This window comes from Drosophila guanche, unplaced genomic scaffold (assembly GCF_900245975.1).
Source record: "Drosophila guanche unplaced genomic scaffold, DGUA_6, whole genome shotgun sequence".
Taxonomy (NCBI): domain Eukaryota; kingdom Metazoa; phylum Arthropoda; class Insecta; order Diptera; family Drosophilidae; genus Drosophila; species Drosophila guanche.
Genome location: NW_022995749.1, coordinates 4,774,239 through 4,793,573, shown reverse-complemented (window position 1 = coordinate 4,793,573; position 19,335 = coordinate 4,774,239). Strand labels below are relative to the sequence as shown.

The 19,335-nt window shown below is 50.0% G+C and overlaps 11 protein-coding genes across 12 annotated transcripts; 6 read left to right on the top strand and 5 right to left on the bottom strand.

Moving 5' to 3' along the window:
• Positions 1-198: 198 nt before the first annotated feature.
• On the top strand, positions 199-2,970 carry LOC117585084. Its single transcript, XM_034274351.1, has 4 exons — positions 199-505; positions 1,429-2,303; positions 2,368-2,577; positions 2,657-2,970. Exons 1-4 carry the CDS (start codon positions 503-505, stop codon positions 2,937-2,939), a joined length of 1,371 nt encoding a protein of 456 aa, XP_034130242.1. The 5' UTR covers positions 199-502; the 3' UTR covers positions 2,940-2,970.
• A 924-nt stretch (positions 2,971-3,894) lies between these two features.
• LOC117585055 lies at positions 3,895-5,752 on the top strand. Its single transcript, XM_034274314.1, has 4 exons — positions 3,895-4,277; positions 4,508-5,015; positions 5,083-5,391; positions 5,460-5,752. The coding sequence occupies exons 1-4, from the start codon at positions 3,929-3,931 to the stop codon at positions 5,713-5,715; spliced, it is 1,422 nt and encodes a 473-aa protein (XP_034130205.1). The 5' UTR covers positions 3,895-3,928; the 3' UTR covers positions 5,716-5,752.
• On the bottom strand, positions 5,748-7,027 carry LOC117585056. Of its 2 annotated transcripts, none has more exons than XM_034274315.1 (3): positions 6,123-7,027; positions 5,953-6,063; positions 5,748-5,899 (listed from the first exon to the last, which is right to left on the bottom strand). In XM_034274315.1, exons 1-3 carry the CDS (start codon positions 7,025-7,027, stop codon positions 5,764-5,766), a joined length of 1,152 nt encoding a protein of 383 aa, XP_034130206.1. In that variant the 3' UTR covers positions 5,748-5,763. The 2 variants fall into 2 exon arrangements, 1 of the variants encoding a protein (XP_034130206.1); XR_004573896.1 differs by having other exon boundaries at positions 5,834-5,899; positions 5,953-6,058.
• A 942-nt stretch (positions 7,028-7,969) lies between these two features.
• LOC117585453 lies at positions 7,970-8,685 on the top strand. The gene is made up of 2 exons (XM_034274936.1): positions 7,970-8,065; positions 8,125-8,685. Exons 1-2 carry the CDS (start codon positions 7,970-7,972, stop codon positions 8,683-8,685), a joined length of 657 nt encoding a protein of 218 aa, XP_034130827.1.
• A 775-nt stretch (positions 8,686-9,460) lies between these two features.
• On the top strand, positions 9,461-10,167 carry LOC117585417. Its single transcript, XM_034274890.1, has 2 exons — positions 9,461-9,927; positions 9,982-10,167. Exons 1-2 carry the CDS (start codon positions 9,461-9,463, stop codon positions 10,136-10,138), a joined length of 624 nt encoding a protein of 207 aa, XP_034130781.1. The 3' UTR covers positions 10,139-10,167.
• A 96-nt stretch (positions 10,168-10,263) lies between these two features.
• LOC117585342 lies at positions 10,264-11,112 on the bottom strand. The gene is made up of 2 exons (XM_034274783.1): positions 10,505-11,112; positions 10,264-10,443 (listed from the first exon to the last, which is right to left on the bottom strand). Exons 1-2 carry the CDS (start codon positions 10,996-10,998, stop codon positions 10,287-10,289), a joined length of 651 nt encoding a protein of 216 aa, XP_034130674.1. The 5' UTR covers positions 10,999-11,112; the 3' UTR covers positions 10,264-10,286.
• A 393-nt stretch (positions 11,113-11,505) lies between these two features.
• Positions 11,506-12,479, top strand: LOC117585537. The gene is made up of 3 exons (XM_034275056.1): positions 11,506-12,004; positions 12,061-12,171; positions 12,234-12,479. The coding sequence occupies exons 1-3, from the start codon at positions 11,574-11,576 to the stop codon at positions 12,373-12,375; spliced, it is 684 nt and encodes a 227-aa protein (XP_034130947.1). The 5' UTR covers positions 11,506-11,573; the 3' UTR covers positions 12,376-12,479.
• Positions 12,408-13,298, bottom strand: LOC117585536. The gene has a single exon (XM_034275055.1). The coding sequence runs from the start codon at positions 13,180-13,182 to the stop codon at positions 12,481-12,483; it is 702 nt and encodes a 233-aa protein (XP_034130946.1). The 5' UTR covers positions 13,183-13,298; the 3' UTR covers positions 12,408-12,480.
• Positions 13,299-13,303: 5 nt separating this feature from the next.
• LOC117585535 lies at positions 13,304-14,614 on the bottom strand. The gene is made up of 4 exons (XM_034275054.1): positions 13,938-14,614; positions 13,705-13,881; positions 13,537-13,641; positions 13,304-13,482 (listed from the first exon to the last, which is right to left on the bottom strand). Exons 1-4 carry the CDS (start codon positions 14,306-14,308, stop codon positions 13,344-13,346), a joined length of 792 nt encoding a protein of 263 aa, XP_034130945.1. The 5' UTR covers positions 14,309-14,614; the 3' UTR covers positions 13,304-13,343.
• A 772-nt stretch (positions 14,615-15,386) lies between these two features.
• On the bottom strand, positions 15,387-17,103 carry LOC117585477 (tRNA modification GTPase GTPBP3, mitochondrial). Its single transcript, XM_034274969.1, has 2 exons — positions 16,528-17,103; positions 15,387-16,461 (listed from the first exon to the last, which is right to left on the bottom strand). Exons 1-2 carry the CDS (start codon positions 17,020-17,022, stop codon positions 15,475-15,477), a joined length of 1,482 nt encoding a protein of 493 aa, XP_034130860.1. The 5' UTR covers positions 17,023-17,103; the 3' UTR covers positions 15,387-15,474.
• A 263-nt stretch (positions 17,104-17,366) lies between these two features.
• LOC117585771 (golgin-84) lies at positions 17,367-19,317 on the top strand. The gene is made up of 2 exons (XM_034275453.1): positions 17,367-18,763; positions 18,825-19,317. Exons 1-2 carry the CDS (start codon positions 17,413-17,415, stop codon positions 19,037-19,039), a joined length of 1,566 nt encoding a protein of 521 aa, XP_034131344.1. The 5' UTR covers positions 17,367-17,412; the 3' UTR covers positions 19,040-19,317.
• The last annotated feature ends 18 nt before the right edge of the window (positions 19,318-19,335 follow it).

Here is a 19,335-nt window from a genome sequence, read left to right as displayed (position 1 = left end):
TTTCCAGCATTGTGCACATATAATCTTTATAGAGTTAGCACTAAATCAAGTTTATAGTTGCCAACAGGCAGGCTGTCATCAAAAGTCAACACGAATCGGCGTCTTGTTTTCACGTTACACAATTATTCAACGTTTTATGGATAAACGGAAATGGTTCGTTCTATATTTGCTGCTCTGGGTTACAAATGGTTCGATTCTGAGCGGCCAACTACTTAGCACCTGTTAAAGAGCACTTTAAGTGACACAAAAACGAGTTAACGACACTCAATTGGGTGCTAATTGTACAATTAAACTTTGCCGGACCCAAACTGTACACGAGATCGAAGCGCCGCTGGGCATCAGAGCAGGGATTGTGCTGCGTCGATGGCACCATCATCAGTATGACTCGGACAGCTAATGGCATCAACATATCGTAAAAATACAACAAAAATTCAAAAAAAAATAAAGGAACCTAAGGACCAAATCGAGAGACCCATTTGCCGGACACTCGTCGCTGCCTCTAATGGTAATTATCTGCTTCATAAATTCTCGTTCAATTGCGCTCAGTGCGGCGGCATTCCGGCATGGAAGTGTTTTAATTGTGGCAGCGCTGGTTCGGTGTCCCGGTCCGGGGTCGCTACGTTTCACCATTTCGCTCGCATCGAATGTTGTTGAAAATTGCATTAATTTAACGCATGATTGGCAGAGCCAGCAAATGGAAGTAGCTGCCGTCGCAGATAGAGTGAAATTATGCAAATTTCGCATTTGCGTTTGCGTTTTTTTTTTTTTGCTTCTCCTTTTTTGAATGTGAGTGCTCGGGTAGCCAGAGAGAGAGGCCAAAGTATTGACTGTTCAATTACACTGGCACACAAAAGAGTGGAGCTGAAAGGAGTGGAGTGCTAGAACTTTGAACGTCCATTTGCTGTAATTATTTTCCTACCTTCCTTCGTTATTATTGTCGTTATTATTGATTCCCCAACAACTGTACTTAAAACACAAGCTACATGCGCGGCGCGGCCGTTCTTTCGTCTACTTGTCCCGCCTTCTTCGTAGCTGCACTTTTCTCGCTCTCTGGCTGACGTTCGTGCTAAGCTTAGCAGCGCTCTCTTACTATGGCTTTCTCTTGCTCTCTTCTAAGTTATGCGTAGGGCGCGTGTAATGTGACGTCGGCGTCGGCAAGCAGGTAGTTTTACGCTGATCTTCAAATACATGTACATATGTATGTACATACGGGCAGAGAGGGCAGAAAGGGAGAGCCATAGCTGAGAAGCTCAAAGCAAATGTATGAATGTATGTGGGAAAAGAGATTGCAAGCGACACACGTACACGTACAAGCTCCTGTGTAATTGTTGCTTAAGAATTTAACCTAAACATCCAGTAAATATAAATGGACCCACAACCTTGTTGTCTAGTGTTTTACTTTAGTAACTTTACCCGCTTTCATTTCAGAAAATGGCAAAAACAATCAGAGTAATTGGATGTGCTGGAGTCACAGCGATGCTAATTTTGCTGCTGCGACTTTGCCTGCTCCGCAATGACAGGCCAGCGGACACTGAGGGTCACAACTCGAATAGATCACATCAGGTGGTGGTCAGTGCTGTTCCTCCTCCTCCTCCTCCTCCCACTCGCACTTCTTTATTGGGTGCGCCGGCGAACGATTCGTGGCGCCAGCAGATGCTGCGACTGCATCGACAGAAACGCTATCTGCTCTTCCCGGAGGGCAGCTCGTTCCAGCTTGTGTTCGACATAATCATACCCATTGTGGGGTACACGAACTACGCCATCCTGGGCATCACATGTGCCGTGGCCTGGGAGCTGCCCAGCAAGGCGCCCAGCGAGCTGATTGAAAACGTGCTCACTCGCATCAATGACGGCACCATCGGAACTGTCCGTCGCAATGGCAGTGCCCCCGACCCAGACCCCATTCCGTATCCCAATCGAAGCCCTGCTAATTGGCAGCCAGTGCACGCACCAACGGCAGTGCCGCGGCCACCAGATCGTCCAGCATATACAGCCAATAGCCACGGCTCCTACTACACGAACATCCTGCGCTCCGGCTCGACGGCAGCAGCGGCGACGGCAGCAGCCACTTCTGCATATGCAAATGTTAATGGGAATGCAAATGCAAATGGACAGCAGGCGACGTGGCCGGGTCCGGCTAATTGGCATGCGCGACAGTCGGTCCGAAAGTGGCAGCAACCGCGAACAGGAGACGGAGCAGCAGACCCAACACCACCGGACAATTGGTGGCGGCGCAACAAGGACCGGCTGCAGCAGAATTGGCGTGAAAAGCAACGCATATGGACGGACCAGCCAAAGTGGGAGTGAGTAAAGAGTAAATGCTGAAATATACTCCTCATATTTTTACTATATTCATTCCCTCCACAGCATCGACTACAGTCAACGTCCACGACGTTTGCTTAAGTCTCCTCCCCAGCACCACATTTATCCTGTTTTCGGCAAGCGACGGCGTCGACGACGACGACGTGGGGAGAGCGAGAGCCTGGAGCTGGATCCCCACTTTGAGCGCCTCCATTTGCAGCAGCATCTCAGCTCTCGGCAGCTGCTCTTTGGCAAAATCGAACGGCTATACAGGGCGTAAGTGAAATCTTATCAGCACGAAACTTTTGGCAAACTTTGATCTACTCAATCCGTATTGCTCCTCCCTCCCACACAGTCGGCAACTCAATGGCACGGCCTGTGTGCTTCGAGCTCTTTGTGAGTCTGCCCAGCGGCAGCAGCAATCAGGCGGTGGCAATGGCAGGAGGGCCGCTCAACCGCAGAGCTTTATCATGGAACTGCTGTCGGCCATCTTTCAGCTGCCTGCCAGCGATGATGGGCAGGAGGTCGACTCATTGGCACTGGAGCACATTTCGCCACATTACCTGGAGGCACATCGCCAGCAGGGCAACTGTTTGGAGCTGTATAGCGATTGCCAGCACGCATTTTGGATGGCTTAAGGTGCTAAAAATGATAATAAAAGTGGCTATGGAAAATTATGGAAAATTATTAGTTGAGGTTTTTTATTCATTTTAAATGGTGAAAAGGATAAGGAAAGCGAGATAAAATTCAGCGAGAATGATGAAAGATATTCAAATCTACCATTAGGTTTATAGCTTGGTATCTTTATCATATTTTTCATGATTATATTAAAGCCAATATACAACGCATTACTTCATTTTCCTCTACCAACTTGTTGTCATTCCTTTTGGCAGCGGAGCTACTCGAATATTTTAGAGCAAGAGGAAATAAGCTCGATTATACACAAAAGTCATTTGGAAGTTTGTGCGCAGCTGAAAGCATTCCACGAGTCAACACGACCTTCCAAGTCCAAGTTTGCCCGCTATTGGGGAAGGAGTGGATAAGTGGAAGGTGGAAGAACTGCGACTAGTGATCGCATTACTTCAACTTGAATTCCTTCAGCTGAGGAATCAGCAGCAGCAGCAACTCAGAGCTGCAGCATCTCAGCTTCACCTTCAGCTTTTCTGCTTCCATCTTCTGTGTGCTAAAGAGCAAGACAAAAGTGTGCTACTTCTGAGATAGAAAGAATAAAGTTGAAGATGCCAAAGTTGGGAGCGTGAAAAAGTAATTTGAACCTTTAAATAGTCCAATGAGCAGAGCAAAGCAGACGCAAGACAAACTACTTGCCAAAACACCAGAGAAGACGAGCAAAGAAGACGAGAGCAGACGAGAAGTGTGAAAACTAATGAAAGAAACAAAAGAGAGAGAGAGAGGGAAAGAACTTTAACGAACGGAGAAGAAGCTCAAACATGAAAGTTTCTGGCGGAGGGTAGTGAAGAGAGGAAGCGGCCAATGGAGAGGAGATGGCGGCAGAGTGGTCTTACAATTAACAACAGCCACAACAGCCACAAAACAGTGTCTGACAATGGTCAGTGCCGTGTCGTGAGACTTTGCCCGACAGTTGGCGCATAGACAACGCGTGAAGGAGATGTGCAACAACAGTGGCAGAACCAGTAGAAGCTGCAGTGGCAAACCCACGAGTAGCTGTAGCTGTATACCGACATGCAGCGCCAGTTTACTGCCTGCTTTGGTGCTGTTTCTGGCCTGTCTCCTTGCCGGACATGCCGTAGATGCATTGAAAGTCTCTTCAGCCTTCGAGCACGCACCAGCAGTCGTTGGCGCAACACTCACCGGCATAGACAATGCCGACAGCAGCCTGGAGCAGCTCATCGAGCAAAAGTTGAACGAAACGAGCAGCAGAGCGACGCAATCCTCTGAGCTGTTGTCTAGGAAACGGCGCTATTTGGTATTTCCGGAGGGCAGCTCATTTCAGATTGGTAAGTCGCTCTCAGTCCCAGCCTATGGGCAGTCATAAGTGAATGCAAATTACGCGACTCACTGACCCCCACTCCTGCTCACTCTCTTGTCTCTTCCGCCGTTCCGTTCTTCGTTTTGTGTTCGCCGTTCTGTGTTCTCCGCTCTGCGTACTCCGTTTCGTTCTCTTCGCTCTGTGTGCTCCGTTCCATGTTCTCTTTTTCGTGTTCCATGTTCTCTGTTTCCTCTTAAGTCTACGATGAGATTGTGGGCGTTGTGGACCACACGAACTATTTGATTCTCGGCATAACGGTGGCTCTGGCTTGGGAGCTGCCGAGCAAGCCGCCCAGCGAGGAGCTGGACGATCTGCTGACCAAACTGGAAGACGGCACACTGGACATTAGTCGCAATGATACCGTGTCCAACATTACCTACGTGGAAGATGCCACGGAAACAACCACCAAGGCGACCTACTACAAACCGAATTACATCAACTTGAGCAGCAGCTCTGTGTCGGGTGCTGGCAGCGATTCCTACTACAGCTCATCCCCTGTGTTCCGTACGCCCATGCATCCATCGCATCAATATGCAGACAGTTATTACAGCCGGACCAAGGGTGGCAGGCGCAAGGACAATCATTACTATTACAGTCGCCCGGGGGCCAGTGCCAGCAATCCATTCGCCAAGTGGTCAAGACCAAGACCAAGACCCTACACCACAGCACAGAACTCACGTTATCCCTACTGGGCGCTGAATTCGCGGTAAGTAGGAGTCTCTCTGCACACACACACACACACACAACTGCAGCTTCTCCTTTACTCCTGACAGCCTCAAAGATCGCTATTATGGGCAGCAGACGGCACCACCGCAGGCCCAGCGTCGCCAGGACCCACCAACAACTACGACTACTACCAGTCGACCCACACGTAAACCGGCGCCACGTCATCATCGCATATATCCGGTGTTTGGCAAACGCAGCCTGCCGGATGCAGCCAATCCGCATCAACGTCAGCGACGCAGCGGAGTGGCCAGCCACCATGAGGATGCTGGCATCAGCCGCCTGGAGCAGCTGCAGATCAAGCATCATCGCAGCAGTCGACAGGCGCTGTATGAGCGCATTGAAAAGTATTTGGATAAGTGAGTAGCAGGACACCAAAAGTTGCTCCAACTAACTCCCATTCTGCTCTTGTATTTGCCTCCCTCAGACGCGGCCATCCTGGCTATCAATGTGTCCTGCGCACCCTCTGCGAAACTGGCCAGAAATCGAAGCAGGAGCAAGAGCCCGGCACCTTTGTGGGTGAGCTGATGCGTGCGGTCTTCACCATACCCGAGGCACTGGACCACGAGCCTGTGGCCTATCGGGACAGCCACTATGACAAAGCGCATGCCTCCAGCGGTGACTGTGCGGCACTCTATCCCGAGTGCAAGCAGTCCATGTGGCAGGCACAATTTATACAATAAAACTGCATGCCCGACAATTGTTTTCAGGTGCCCAAAATGTGTGTTTATTCAATGCCATTTGGCGCCCAGCAGCCAGCCCAGAATATTGAACTTGCAGGAGTCACGGAACCGTCGATCACAGTCGTCCGGCTGCAGGCGCATGGTGCGACTGTAGTCATCCTCCACGCCAGAAATGGTGGGTAGGCTAAGGGAAGGTATGTGTCAGATGAGGAAAAAAGAGGAGCTTTAACTACTTACGTAAAGATCAGTCGCACAATGTCTTGGATCATGGAATATCCTGGCGGCAAAAGCAATCTCTTGCTGTCACAAATGGCACGCAGCACACAGGCCTTGGTGTCGATTCCTAAACTGTGGGGTTGAACACGGTTGAAGGATTCAGGGAACCATGTTTGCAGATGTTAACTTACAGCTTCTGGAACCCATCGAAATGCTCGAACAATTGCCGACGATCGCGGTGTCCATTGTAGTGCCGAATGTCCTCCACGTGTGCCAGTTCCTGATAGTGCGGTGGCTTGTGCGGTGCCATGTCTGGATCGTAGGGATCTACCCAATGATCGGACTGCTCGGATCTAACATCTTCATAGGGTGTCACCTCGGGATCGTAATATTCGTTCTCAGCCGATCTGTGCCATCGTTTTGACCACTGAGGGGACGCCGTTGTCCATTTGTTCCAACGCTGCGGCTGACTGTACTTGCTCCAGGACTGCGGCTGTGGCTGTTTGTACTTGCTCCAGGATTCTGGCTGTGGCTGACTGTACTTGCTCCAGGACTGTGGCTGATTGTACTTCTCATACTTTTGTCCCACAGCTGGCGACCAGTTCTCATAGCTTTGTCCATACTTTGACCAATGTGCCCACTGGCCAGGATCGGCATAGGATTTCTTTGTTGGTCTCACATCGATGCGCGAGTGCAGCCTTATGGGCGTGGGTTTCTTCACTGGAGTGGCCTTAAATCTCCAATTTGTGCCCGGTATCCACACATACGTGGGCTCTGCCGTGGTCTTTGGCTTCTGTGTGGTTGTAGTTCTCGCACGATAGCGCTTTGGGTAGACATCCTCACGTTTTGAAGGCACAGGATAATAGCAGGCCTGCTGTATGCTCATGGACACACCTTTGGGAAACGCTGAGATCAAACCTTTGCTTAGTTGGCCGGTAAATTTCAAATTGGAGCCAGGGGGAAAGAGCACAAAACGCTTGCGACGTGAAAAGAAGCGTTCCACAACATGAGTGAGCGTGGTTTGGTTTTGCTCAGCTTGGACCAGGGCCAAGAGTAGTGATAGAAGAGCTAAGATTAACACCAGAACACAGCGCATGGCAGAAGATCACTGATTGAGACATCCAGTTGGGAGATAGCTTTTGGTGATTGGATTTCAATTGATTTGTTTGCTGGCAAATGGAAATTGATCTGATTGTGAATTGTGTGAATTGTTTGGTAAATACTTGAAGAAGAAATCTCTCTTTGCGGCTTTGAGTTCAAGCGAAGAATGTGCCAGAAAAGCAAACAAAAATTGGGTGCATAATAATGAGAATGCCGCTGTTAAGAGCTACTTGGAACTTTTTACATGAAAACCACTCTCAGCATATCCAGCAACATGGAATATCCAGGCGGCAGCAGCAGACGTTTGCTGCCACAGATGGTGCGCAGGATGCAGGACTTGAGATCCATTTTAAACCTTCAAGAGGGGAAATATAAGTGAATAAAATGTGTGGACATTAAAGCTCTATGGTGTACCCACAGCGAACGATCAAACAGATCTCTGCGATCCCTGTGACCATGATAATGATGGAACTGCCAAGCCCTAGAGGGAGTGGCTTTCCACTTGGTTGCTGCTGTGCCTTGGATCCATGGATTCTTTTCCCTTACTCTTCCCGAGCCTTACGGTTTTTGCCACTTCTGTTCCTGCTGCGTGGCATATTCGCTCCATTGATGCCACTTGGCTGGATGCGCAAAGCTTCCATCATCAATGCGATGCGTTTTAGACGGTGGCTGCCGCCGCTTGGGCTTGGGCACCTTGAGGGTACACCACGCGCCTGGGGAGTTGAACTGAAAATAATAGTAATAATATGTGGCATGAGTTCTGTATTGCCTGGTGATTCTGTAGCTGCAAAGAGATAGCACAAATATTTACCCACAACTGATTGATGTCTTGATTCCATTTCGTTTTACTGACCCAATTCCTGCAGCAATTGTTGGACTTTGTGTGCTTGGTACTTGGCCAGTTTTCGAGTCCGACGCAAGCCGAACAGTTCTCAAAATGAAATACCTGCGGATCACAACATTTCTTTGTATTTGTATTTCACTTGTGCAGCACTCGAAGTCGTTGCTCTGGCCTTCCTCATCCGATTTGGGTGTAAGTAAGAGCCAGAAAAATCTAAAAGTTCCAGCTAAAATTATAAATATATTTCTCAGCTCACACTTTCAGTCTCCACGCCCGTTGCTGAACTGTACCCAGAGCGGCGTGTCCTGATCGATTGGTGCTTTGCCATCTCCTATAGTTATCCGTATAATTTGAGCCAATTCTACAGCATACCCATCTGGCCGGGCTTTGCCAATAACAACAGGAAGCGTGAAGTCCCACAATTGCAGCAAACGGACGCAAATTTCTATACCAAATACGGACACGATGTGAGCTCGGGCATACATCCGAAGGATTTCTCGGCTGCGGAGCTTTATGCCTTCCTGGAGAACACGCTGGCGGGCTATGGCTACCATGAGACATGTCTCCTGCGTAGTGTCTGCGAACTGGCTCAACATCCCTTCGATGACAATCATCAGCACATGTTGATGGATCTTGTGACATTTGTGCTGAGTCCCTCGCAGCATGAGGGCTTCCGCGAGGATGAGACGATCTACAGGCAAGCCTACGAGCAGGCCGAGCAGGATGGCTTTCTGGGCAGGGACTGTCGGCAGTTGTACTCCCTGTGCAAGCAAGACATCTTAAAGCACTTCAGCCAGGTGATTTTTCACTAAAACGAATAAAAGACAATGCAACACTGAGAAAGTGCATGAGGAGCAAAAGCCCCGTTTGACGCTTGCAGGTACGCGCGCGTATTGTTGGTTCTTAGTTTCTCTTTTATGCTAATCTTTGCATGTGAAATGCTACTCAGCTTCGCCAATGCATTGCGCGAATTGCTGATCGTCACTTCCCTTTTATGCTAACCTTCGCCTTGGCGCGGCACAGTGGCTGCTCTGCCAAAAATAAGTGGCAGCAGTCAAACAATTTTTTGGGCGTTGTGGAGATGTATGGAAAGATAGAGATAATTTTCTAGAACTTAAGAAAATGTCACAAAATTTTACTCAATAACACTTAAAGTTGAAAATAGTTTAAGTGGGAACAAAATAATTGGCAAGCTAAAATGCTCCACTGTGGCTCGAGTGTCGAGACTTCTACCTGTGTCTGTCGCTGGGGTGGGTGCAGGAATTGACGTGCAGGGTCTCCGGTCAGAGGCAAAGCATGGGCGAAAAGATAACTGTAACATCGCGCGCGCTCCCTCTGTCTACGGTGCGAATCGAAGCACCCCGCCATAGAAAAGCTTGATGGTAGTTTCTGCATGGGAATGTTGGTTTTGCATATTTACTTTACTTTGACGTAAGCCTAGGCCTTACACATGTAAATTGCAGCGTCTGTGGTTGCTGCGCGTTTCATTAGCAACTACTGTTTTTGGGTGGCACTAATTAACGCAGTGCGTTCGTCACAGATTGTCGTAAGCTCCACGTGTGAAGGCCCAATGGAAGTCACAACAAAATGTATCTCAAGCGCGTCCACTTGTCCATTTGTGCGCTGCTTTCAGTGGCCTACGCGGAGTTTCCACTACTCTTTCCTGCCTCATCCGTGTACCAGATCACCTCCTCGCTGTCCGTGCCCGTGGTTATACCCGATCTCAAGTTGTTCTGGGATTGGGGTCTACAAATGAACTATGCGCTGCCCAATAAGCCGGCATCCTTCTATGCAGCCACGATTTGGCCAGATGAGTTCTCGCGGCGTGGCAAGCGGCAGCTGCGCAACGAGACGAGCAAGTACGTGCCACAGGGGACAGACATGCATCCCAGCGATTTCACAGCGGGCGAACTCTACGAGAGCCTGGAGAGCATGCTCACTCGCTATGGTTTCGACGAGTCCTGCCTGCTGCGCAGCGTGTGCGAGCTGGCGCGGCATCCCTTTGACGACTCGCTGCAGAATATGCTGACGGGTCTGCTGACCTTTACACTGACGTGAGTAACTTTTGGTAGTAGCAGTGGGGACTCACATTAATTTCTTTCCCCCAGGCCATCGCTGCACGAGGCTTTTGCGCCCAGCGAGACGCTCTATCGAGAGGTCTACGAGCAGGCGGAGCAGCAGGGATTTCTGGGTCAAAATTGTGCCGAACTGTATGCCAATTGCAAGGTGGATTTTCTCTCTGCTATAAGCAGTCTACTAAGCTAACACAGCGCTAACCCTTGGTATTACTAGCAAGTAACTAGATTAACTAGCGAGTGACTGGAGCGAGTCAGTGAGAGGAATCAGCGACTATTTTGCTGTTAAATAAAAGCCAAACACACACGTAAAAATTAAACTAAAACCAAAGTTTATTTCATCTGACTATGCGCGTGATTAGATTTACGATATCTATCGCACAATCGGAATATTCACGCTGACAGTCGCCGCCCAGGAAGCCCAGCTGCTCCGCACGCTCATAGCTCTCGCGATAGAGCTGCTCGCCAGCCGCAAAGCCTTCGTGCTGCGAGGGTCTGGAATGGAGAATAACCAAATAAAGTCCCACAGAGCAGATGGAGCAGCACTTGAACTTACGTGAGCAGAAAGGTTATGACTTGAGTGACCAGCCCGTAGCTGTGATCCTCGGCAAAGGGATGCAGCGACAGCTCGCAGACACTGCGCAGCAGACAGGACCTGTGGTAGCCATAGCTCTGCAGCATGTGCTCCAAGCCCGCGTACAGCTGTCCTGCCGTGAAGTCACTCGGATGGAATCCACTCTGCAGCTCTGTTTGGTTACCCAACTGACGCTTCTGGCGTCGCGCCAGCTCATCCGCCCAAATGGCCGAGTTGTAGAAGGACGACAGCTGATAGGGCAAGTTGTAGTTCATCTGAAAGCCCATGTCCATGAAGACTTTGGTGCGCGTGGGCAGATCCAGCGGTATCGATATCGAGGAGGTTATTTGTATCACCGTGCTGGCAGGAAACAACAGCAGGCCGTGTGCGGATCGCAGCGGATTTAGGCCCAAGATCAGGCCAAACCATATTAGAGCCGCGTACAGTCTGACGTTGTGCTGCCTTGTGCGACGCATGGCGACGTTGTGTGCCACTTGGACAGTCACTGAACGGTGTCAGCCGGAATTCTGCCTTGTCTTTGTCTATTTGGATCTTTAATTAGACAAACTTACCAGAGACCATTGACCAGCGGCCATGCGTGAGCAGCAATTAGAATGCTTCACGAAACTGGAGCGCTTGCTGCTCCCAAAAGATGCTGCTCCAGATGTGGTTCCACAATAAAGCGTGATCGAGGTAATCAAATCGAATGAGCAGCTATCATGCGTCGTCTTTTGTACCAGAAATCTTTATCTTTATACCTGGCACTAGCTTGAGGGTTAAGTTTTTCCAACAGGCTTTTGCCTTTGCTGCTCTGACAATTCTGTATACTGTAATTGTTTTTATCTTCAGCGTAGCTTTGGGTCTCAAAACTCCATCCTAAGCTTTGAAAATTCCCCAATTAACGGCAGAAACAAATCCGATTTGTGCTCCATCGCCGGAGCTGTCAATTTCTTGGGCAAACAAATGCGATCAAAGATTAACTCTAGATCAATCCAAAGCTAAATCCACCAAGCTATGAGTTTAGTTTGAAATTCGACTCAATGCAAACAAGATGTGGCACAGTGCTCAGACCTGGCTGTGTCTCTGCCTCACCGCGATGTGCAGTCTCTCTTTGGTAGCGTGCCACACCAAGACCTTGGACGAAACAAATGTCAGCAGCTGGAACAGCAGCTACAGTCACAGTCATAACACGCTGAGTCGCCCCAAGCGTGTGGCCATATTCAATGGTCAAGGAGTAGTCAAGTTCGTGCCCAGCTTGGCTTATCCCATCAAGCAAGTGGATAAGCAGCAATCCTTCTGGTGGTTCTTCAACTTCCAGTGCCAATGGGTACCCACAACAATCCCAATCTATTGGTGGAGCTTCTGGAACACCACAGCCTTTGTGTCCACGGCGCGTGAGTGGCGCAAGGATATGCAAACGAAGCTGCAGCACGATGAGGCACGCTCTTGGGTGTACGATGCCATAGAAACGGGCATGGAGCAGTGAGTACAGCGACAGCAGCTGCCACCGGGAACTATCCAACTTTTGCTGCTTACAGATTGGATGCCGAACATGGAGGCGCTTGCCTGCTGCGCAGCATCTGTGAGATCTCCCAGCGACCCTTTCAGAACAGCAACATTTTCAGCGAGATACTCAATGCGGTGTTGGTGTAAGTATTTACTACCAAGTATAGCTACCAAGAAAGCATAAACCCAGAACTCCATTCTGCAGGCCCACGCTGGACAATGTCTCGGACAAATATCTGCATGCCCGGGATGCGGGTCTCGCTGGTGCGGATTGCCGCAGAACCTACAACGAGTGCAGTCCGTTACTCTGGACACTCGTCACGAACATGGCCAAGAATCCCTTCTAAATAAAGTCCCTTCTAAACACAAAAATCGCTCCTTAAGTTCGCAAATTTCCGCTATTTATTCCATGTAAAAACCCACAGATCCAGACCTTGCTCCGTGAATTTTTTCTATTTTTTTCGGAGTGCGCGCAGTCGAAACTCTGCCCAGGCCTCGCACATCATTGGAGTCTTGCAGCAGCCACACTCGCTTAGGGGCAGGGCGCCAGGTTTGAGTCTGCGACACTCGGAGAATGAGGGATAGGGTGTTAGAGGTTTGCGGCAATCCGAGGGCGAGGGATAGACTATGCATGAGGGCGGTATGCGCCCCTTCTTGTGGCAACGACGCTTGAACTTGGGGCAGTCCAGCGAGTCCGGGTCCGGGCAGGATGGCGGCTCGCAGGCGGTTTTCGGTTTGCGATGCTTGCGACGCTTCATGGGCGGCCCCCTGGCACGCTCAAAGCAACAGATTTTCTTCTCCTTCAGCTTCATGGGTGGACACGAGGTCCAGGTCTGCCAGTAGCGACGCTTCGCCTTGTCCGACTCCACGTAGTAGATGTCATCGAAGCGGGGATTGAACGGACAGTGAGGCTCGTGGGCATCACAGAAGGGATTCAGCCACATTGACTTGAATTTCTGTTTAGGCTTGGGCTTTGGCTTCTTGCGCTGCAGCTTCGGCTGGCCACAGGGCGACCTTGTGCCCGTCTTCTTGCATCTGGAATCCAGATCCTCCTGGCAGCCCTTAAACGAGGATGACAAACGCATGCACTGCCCCATGGCACGCAGCAGCCTTTGTGGCAGCAGCAAATCGCGCACTAACGAAAGGCCAACCATTTTTGTTGTTTCTAAATTTTAATGACAAGAACTTGATTTTTGCGAACTTAAATTTGGGCCTGAAATTTTGTATAAAATATTTTGTGTGCTGTTCGGAGCGGCCTGGACGCTGTACTGAGGCAAATGGCACTCTGGCATGCCCTAGAGTTTCGACACACAGCCTACTTGCTGCCTGATGTCGGGTAATTTTGTGTCAGGAAATCCAAAACATTGTAGGGGCAGCTCAGGGCATAAAAGCGCACACAGTCCTGGATGTCACTGGGATGTTTGTACTTGTCAGCGGTTAGCTCTTCAGGCACGCTTAAATGGCGAACATTTAGCTCAAATTTACTCTGAATATCCCCCCCAGCTTACGTGAGTATAATCCGCATTAGATCCTCCATGAGAAAGCCGCCCTTGAGGCGTGTTCTTAGCTCACACATGGCGCGCTTTATGCAGCTGCGAACGTCCAATTGGAAGCTGTGATTGGATGCAAATTATTGATTAAACTTCTTTTGGGCTTAGTTACTTTCCCCAGCTTACACTCTCCCTAAGGCTTCAAACTGATCGTAGATGTCTCTGCGTTCTCTGTAGCCGCGATGCAGCTTCCATTGTGGCACATGCGACCAGGACTCATAGGTCTCCTCCTGCGGCTGCTGCTGGATTTGAGTGGACAAGTGCCAGGGCGATTGATAGAACGAATTCGCAGTGAGTTGGGGACTGTAAGAGATTTATTGGTAAGCATTTTCTTTCATTTATTTATGCATTTTCTTTACCTGTAATAAGGCGCATATTTGATCGGTCTTTGGGCGTTACTCCCAGCCCAATCCCATCGCCTCCTGGTCTTGGGTTTATGTTTAGGATTCTTCGATATCTTTGGCTCCCAACCCTCCACCGTATCCGGCAGCGGCAAGTACATATCAAATTCCAGACTATACTGCAGCCCACTCGGCCGTCCACCCACTATGATCTTGGTCAGGGCAGCTGTGACCAGCAGCGAGGCCTTGTCCGGAAAGACCAAACCCCGCACACGACGCGAGAGCAGCGAATGCCTTGGGTTCACAGCTTGCTGGCAAAGTTGGGTTTGATTTTCACCCCAAACGATGCGGAAAGTACCCCAAAGTAGCAGCAAGGTAACGCACCTCATGGCAACGTAAGCAGTAATCAACTGATCTGTGACCAAAGTTCTAAGTCTGTCACAGAAAATAAACGCCAGAGGAGAGACGACAGACAAAAGTGCGCTAATTGAAGCCAGATGCGGGACGGGCGGTGCTCCTACAGCACTTTTGGGACTCTTAAGACAACGTAGAGCAGGCGTAATAATTGTTCGATTTCTCACATTTTGGGCTTGAAATACTTCCCGTTTGTATGCCCAAAACTTCCAGTGAACAAAGCAAGCTTGTGCTTAAAATTAAACCAACAAAAAAAGAACACAAAAATCAACAGTTTAGGAACAACAAATAAAATCGAAGCACAGCTCTAAAGTTGATAGCCAAAAATCAAGCAAGATGTCGCTCGTTGCCTTTGTGGGTCGATTGGTGCGTCGCAGCTTTGTGCCGCCATCGCTGCTGCAGCTATCGGGCAATCGTGGACCACGCAAGATACCGCATATTCCCATTAAGGGTCCCAGGGACTATGACTACTGGCGAGAGTTGAAGCGCGAGATAACTCCGAAGCCGTCCCGGAAGGTGGGGAAACGCATCCCGAAAATATCCAAAAAGCTGAGGAAAATTGAGAAGGAAACGGAAAGGAAACGGTAGGGGGCAGGAGAAGCAACGAAATTTACTTTAAATAAAATAAAAACTTTACCAATATTTGGGATATAATGCCAAACCAACAGCTGCTTTCAATTTAAATGTGCCGCCAAGTTAACAGTTGATCAGCAGACAGCCAAAATAACAGCTTAGCTCTGTTATCTATGCCGCACTGTCAGCTCTAAAAGTTACCTCCAAGTAAGCGTAAAATAATGCCGTTTGCATATCCAAATAGATGCCTATAGATGCTCCAATATTCTCTACCTGTATCCTTAACACAAGGGCACTTTATTTGTGCAAATAATGCCAACATTTTCATTTTTGTCTTGACAGCTCTAACATCCGCTTAACAGCATGTAGTTGCTGTTATCATTAACAGCACAAGAAACTGTGCAATTTACGCGCCTTACAGCACTCTGTTACGCTTAACAGCTGCCCTAACAATGCTGCCCATTGCTGTTAGCTCAGATATTCAAATTCAAATTCAAAATACATTATAAATGATTACAGACTTTGCGCTTAGTAGCCTATCAACTATCTAATCTACTATAATATCAAGTCATTTACCAATACAAAAGTCTTTGAACACCACATCGAGTATATCTTCGCAGCTGACGTGACCCGTGATGCGTTCAATGCAGCGCACGGCATTCCGCAGCTTTGCGGCGGCAATGGCCATGTCGGGGAAAACATCTGGCTTGTAATCTCTTAGGAATATATCAATGTTCTCAATGCAGCGCACCAGTTGCTGGCGGTAGCGTGTGTTCGTGATGCGCGGATGTTCGGCGCGTGGTGTGCCGCAGAGCTGCTGCAGCTGCTGCTCGAGCGCGCCCAGAAATGTGGGCATATTGGCAGGCTGATGGCAGGAGATGGATAAAACGTTGCTCAGCTGCTCCAAGCGCTGACACTCCTCTGTGGAGAGTGTGTCCGTTTTATTGGCCACCAGCTGCACTCGCTTGCCGCTACACAGCTCCGTGGGTATGTCCAAATCCTTTAGGTAGCGCTCTACATAGCCAGCAACCATCTCGTTGCTGGACAGTTCCCTCACAGCGATGGCATCGGTTAGGAGGAGTATTAAGTCCGATTCTTCCACACATTTCTTGGCTCTCTTCATGCCCTCCCGTTCTATGCTGTCCGCCGTGTGCCTGCGCAGGCCTGCAGTGTCCGAGAATATCACCGGATAGCCGCCAAAATTGTGCATCGTCTCGATAATGTCGCGCGTTGTGCCCGCCTGGTCGGTGACAATCGAAACGGAGCGCTGACAGAGCAGATTCAGCAGACTGCTCTTGCCCACATTGGGCGCTCCAACGATGACCGTGCGCACGCCCTCGCGCAGCAGTTCGCCCTGCCGCTGGTCATTCAAGTGCTCGCGTATCTCGCCACGCACCGCCTTCAGTTCCTTGGTCAGCTGCAGGATGACGCCGCCCTCGATTTGCTCCTCTTCGGCAAAGTCTATGAAGGCCTCCAGGTGGGCGGCACAGCGGATGAGACGCTTGCGCCACTTGTTGTACAGGCGGCCCAAGGCGCCCGTGCTCTGCAGCAGTGCCTGAAAGGGAGAAAAAGAATCCTTAGTGCCTGTCCATTAATTGGATTTCCTTTTGGCATCTCTCACTTGTTTCCTTTGTGCCTCGGTCTCGGCGTGTATCAGATCCGCCAAACCCTCGACCTCCGTGAGATCCAGCTTGCCGCCAAAGAACGCACGCTTTGTAAACTCTCCCGGTTCGGCTTGTCGCAGTCCATCGAGCCGTCCGAGAGCGTCCAGCATCGCCGCTATGACTGCCAGGGAGCCGTGCACCTGAAACTCGCAGGCATCCTCGCCAGTGAAGGAGGCTGGCCCGGGAAACCACAGCAGCAGTCCCCTGTCAATCATTTCATTGCTTATGGGATGAAAAAATGACTTTAGATACGCCTGCCGCGCCTTGGGCTCGTAGTCGCTGCATCCGACGATGGCGCGCAGCGCCCTCTTTGTCTGTGGACCGGAGACGCGTATCACGGAGACGCCGCACTTGACGTGGCCCGAGCTGAGGCTGTATATGGTGCAGCCGCTGCTCCCATAACGCCGAAAGCTGCAGCAAAAGCTGTTTGTTATGTTCCGCAGCAGCGCCATTCAAACAATATTTAAACAATTCAACGCAAAAATTGGCAAAATTGCACCGGGAAGTAGACCTTACCCCACCATCAGAAATATACTGTGATATACCATTTATGGTATATAAATGAGTGATGAGTGAACGAACTAACCCTCTTAAGCCCCCAATAATTAAACAGCGTAGTATTCTTCTTGGTAAATACTTCCTGTGCATACAATCTTCCTCCTTTCTTACAAAAAAAAACTCAGCGCAATATCTTTCATCTGCACTGCTCTAAAGTCCCACAGTGGAGCGGTGTTTAGTCTTTGTTAGTCTATGTTATTTGAACAGTATATTTTAAAATTAATTAAGTATATTTTGGTATATTTCTGGTCAGACGCACTGTTTACGTGTTTTTTTCGTTTAAAATGTCATCCTGGATCACAGGATTGGCGGACAAGGCCGAGAATATTCTGAACAAGCTTGACCAAAATGCAGCCACAGCCCTGCAGTTGGAAACACCAGTGTCCGCCACCGGGGAAGCCACGAGTGCAATGAAGAGGAGCATGACCAGCAGCACCAACTCTTTGTCTCTGAAGTCGACGACGCTGTCGCCAGCGAAGCGATCGAGTGCCAGCGCCAGCGCCGCGTCCAGCGTCAAGAGCGACCAAGGCGCACCCGTGGTGACCAAGGAAATGAGCAAGCGTATGACCACATCCGCCAGCTTCTCCACGAATCCTGATAGCTATGGCAGCGCCATGGCCGACACCCATGAGTTGGCGGCCTTCAAGATCGCCCTGAACGAAATCACCGCCGAGCGGGACGAGCTGCGACTGCGGCTGCACGAGCTGAGCCACGACAGCGAGAATTTGGCGCTGCAGGAGCGCGCCCAGGAGCTGGAGACTCTAGCACAGACACTGTCCGAGGAGCGGGACAAGGCAGTGCATGATCTAAACGATGCCCACACCGCACACATGGCGTACGTGCACTCCATCTCGGAGCTGGAAACGAATCTGGCCAAGTTGCAGCAGGAGTACATGAGCGCGGCGAACAAACTGCAAATGCAAACCAAGGAGACGGAGCAGCATCGCCTCGAGCTTCACGAGTACCGCACCAAGGCACAGCGGGCGCTGCAGGCCAAGGATGCGCTCATAGCAGAGCTCAAGGCAAAGCCCTCAGAAGAGACAAGTGGAGAGGCAAAGGACAGTGAGAGTCGTTTGCTGCAAATCGAATACGAGGCACTAAAGCAGGAGCTGGAACATGCCCACGAAGAAGTGCACAAAATGCGCCTGCAGCTGGAGGATAACGTGGCGCAGGAGCAGCAACGCGAACTGGAGCTTAGCTCTGCGCGTCAGCGGGAGGAATCTCTGGCCAAGGAGCTGCGACAGGCCCGCGAACACAGTCTAAATGCCGAATCCGAGCAGCGCATGCTCACCCAGGAGCTGGCATCGATGCGGCAGCAGCTCAGCAATCAAATGGCCGCCGCCGCCACACGCCTGCAGGAACGCGAGCAACAGGTGCAGCAGCTGCGGCAGCGTCTCAGCGGAGAGGTGCACACCAGTGCCAAGAACGACTACGAGAGCCGACTGAAGGCGCTGACACAGTCGCTGGTCGAGCGGCAGGGTCTGTTGGAACGTGTGACGGGCGAACGGAATGCTCTACGCCTGCAGCACGAGCAAATACAAATGCAACTGCAACAGAAGCAGCACATGGTGCAGATTGAGAGCCAGCAGCGAGGGAACCGCAACTCCTCCATGCTCTCAAACAGCACAGATGATGGTGGGTAAACCTTAGTTGCTTCCCGAACTTATATCAGCATTAATTCCGTTCCTTCCCACAGCCAAGGCTCAGTTCCCGGTGCTGATGCATCCTAGTCCGTTTGATAATCGTGTGGCCCGTCGCTTTAAGCGTGCTCTACGCCAGGCCGACTCAATGGGCATACGCGTGGGCACCTTTCTGCGTCGCTATCCGATGATGCGCGTCTCTGTGATTGTCTATGTGGCGCTGCTGCATCTTTGGGTGATGTTTGTGCTGCTCTCCACGACGCCCAATTAAGCCTAAGAGGTCATAGGTTAAACTATCTGAGCAATTGTTTTATTTTGCAATTATTTAAATATTTTATACATAAGCTGACGTCCTGGGCCTTCGCTGCTGTAGCCAAATTTGGGGCTACAGCTGCAACGAGGCGGAGCACGAATTGTGTGTGTCATGTTTTTGTAGGTGTTGCAACAAGTTGTAGCGTATATATCATATATTATATATGGATCGTATCGTGTGTGTTTTTAGGTGTTCTAAATTCAATAAACACATCCACTAGACTATGTACAGAAAAATTGCATTTGGCTGCTTTA

Bases quoted from the DNA above. Each gene is read 5' to 3' on its own strand.
- LOC117585535 (XM_034275054.1), bottom strand. From the start codon at position 14,308: ATGAGGTGCGTTACCTTGCTGCTACTTTGGGGTACTTTCCGCATCGTT. The intron at 13,882-13,937 runs GTAAAGAAAATG...AATCTCTTACAG, and splicing joins AAATATGCGCCTTATTACAG to TCCCCAACTCACTGCGAATT. The intron at 13,483-13,536 runs GTAAGCTGGGGG...TCGCCATTTAAG, and splicing joins CTAATGCGGATTATACTCAC to CGTGCCTGAAGAGCTAACCG.
- LOC117585536 (XM_034275055.1), bottom strand. From the start codon at position 13,182: ATGGTTGGCCTTTCGTTAGTGCGCGATTTGCTGCTGCCACAAAGGCTG.
- LOC117585342 (XM_034274783.1), bottom strand. From the start codon at position 10,998: ATGCGTCGCACAAGGCAGCACAACGTCAGACTGTACGCGGCTCTAATA. The intron at 10,444-10,504 runs GTAAGTTCAAGT...TCTCCATTCCAG, and splicing joins GTCATAACCTTTCTGCTCAC to ACCCTCGCAGCACGAAGGCT.
- LOC117585477 (XM_034274969.1), bottom strand. From the start codon at position 17,022: ATGGCGCTGCTGCGGAACATAACAAACAGCTTTTGCTGCAGCTTTCGG. The intron at 16,462-16,527 runs GTGAGAGATGCC...TCTCCCTTTCAG, and splicing joins CCGAGGCACAAAGGAAACAA to GCACTGCTGCAGAGCACGGG.
- LOC117585453 (XM_034274936.1), top strand. From the start codon at position 7,970: ATGAAATACCTGCGGATCACAACATTTCTTTGTATTTGTATTTCACTT. The intron at 8,066-8,124 runs GTAAGTAAGAGC...TATATTTCTCAG, and splicing joins CTTCCTCATCCGATTTGGGT to CTCACACTTTCAGTCTCCAC.
- LOC117585537 (XM_034275056.1), top strand. From the start codon at position 11,574: ATGTGGCACAGTGCTCAGACCTGGCTGTGTCTCTGCCTCACCGCGATG. The intron at 12,005-12,060 runs GTGAGTACAGCG...TGCTGCTTACAG, and splicing joins ATAGAAACGGGCATGGAGCA to ATTGGATGCCGAACATGGAG. The intron at 12,172-12,233 runs GTAAGTATTTAC...TCCATTCTGCAG, and splicing joins ATACTCAATGCGGTGTTGGT to GCCCACGCTGGACAATGTCT.
- LOC117585056 (XM_034274315.1), bottom strand. From the start codon at position 7,027: ATGCGCTGTGTTCTGGTGTTAATCTTAGCTCTTCTATCACTACTCTTG. The intron at 6,064-6,122 runs GTAAGTTAACAT...TCAACCCCACAG, and splicing joins TTCGATGGGTTCCAGAAGCT to TTTAGGAATCGACACCAAGG. The intron at 5,900-5,952 runs GTAAGTAGTTAA...ACCTTCCCTTAG, and splicing joins ATTGTGCGACTGATCTTTAC to CCTACCCACCATTTCTGGCG.
- LOC117585084 (XM_034274351.1), top strand. The intron at 2,304-2,367 runs GTGAGTAAAGAG...TTCCCTCCACAG, and splicing joins ACGGACCAGCCAAAGTGGGA to CATCGACTACAGTCAACGTC. The intron at 2,578-2,656 runs GTAAGTGAAATC...CCTCCCACACAG, and splicing joins ATCGAACGGCTATACAGGGC to TCGGCAACTCAATGGCACGG.
- LOC117585771 (XM_034275453.1), top strand. From the start codon at position 17,413: ATGTCATCCTGGATCACAGGATTGGCGGACAAGGCCGAGAATATTCTG. The intron at 18,764-18,824 runs GTGGGTAAACCT...TCCTTCCCACAG, and splicing joins CTCAAACAGCACAGATGATG to CCAAGGCTCAGTTCCCGGTG.
- LOC117585417 (XM_034274890.1), top strand. From the start codon at position 9,461: ATGTATCTCAAGCGCGTCCACTTGTCCATTTGTGCGCTGCTTTCAGTG. The intron at 9,928-9,981 runs GTGAGTAACTTT...TCTTTCCCCCAG, and splicing joins CTGCTGACCTTTACACTGAC to GCCATCGCTGCACGAGGCTT.
- LOC117585055 (XM_034274314.1), top strand. From the start codon at position 3,929: ATGTGCAACAACAGTGGCAGAACCAGTAGAAGCTGCAGTGGCAAACCC. The intron at 4,278-4,507 runs GTAAGTCGCTCT...TTTCCTCTTAAG, and splicing joins GGGCAGCTCATTTCAGATTG to TCTACGATGAGATTGTGGGC. The intron at 5,392-5,459 runs GTGAGTAGCAGG...TGCCTCCCTCAG, and splicing joins ATTGAAAAGTATTTGGATAA to ACGCGGCCATCCTGGCTATC.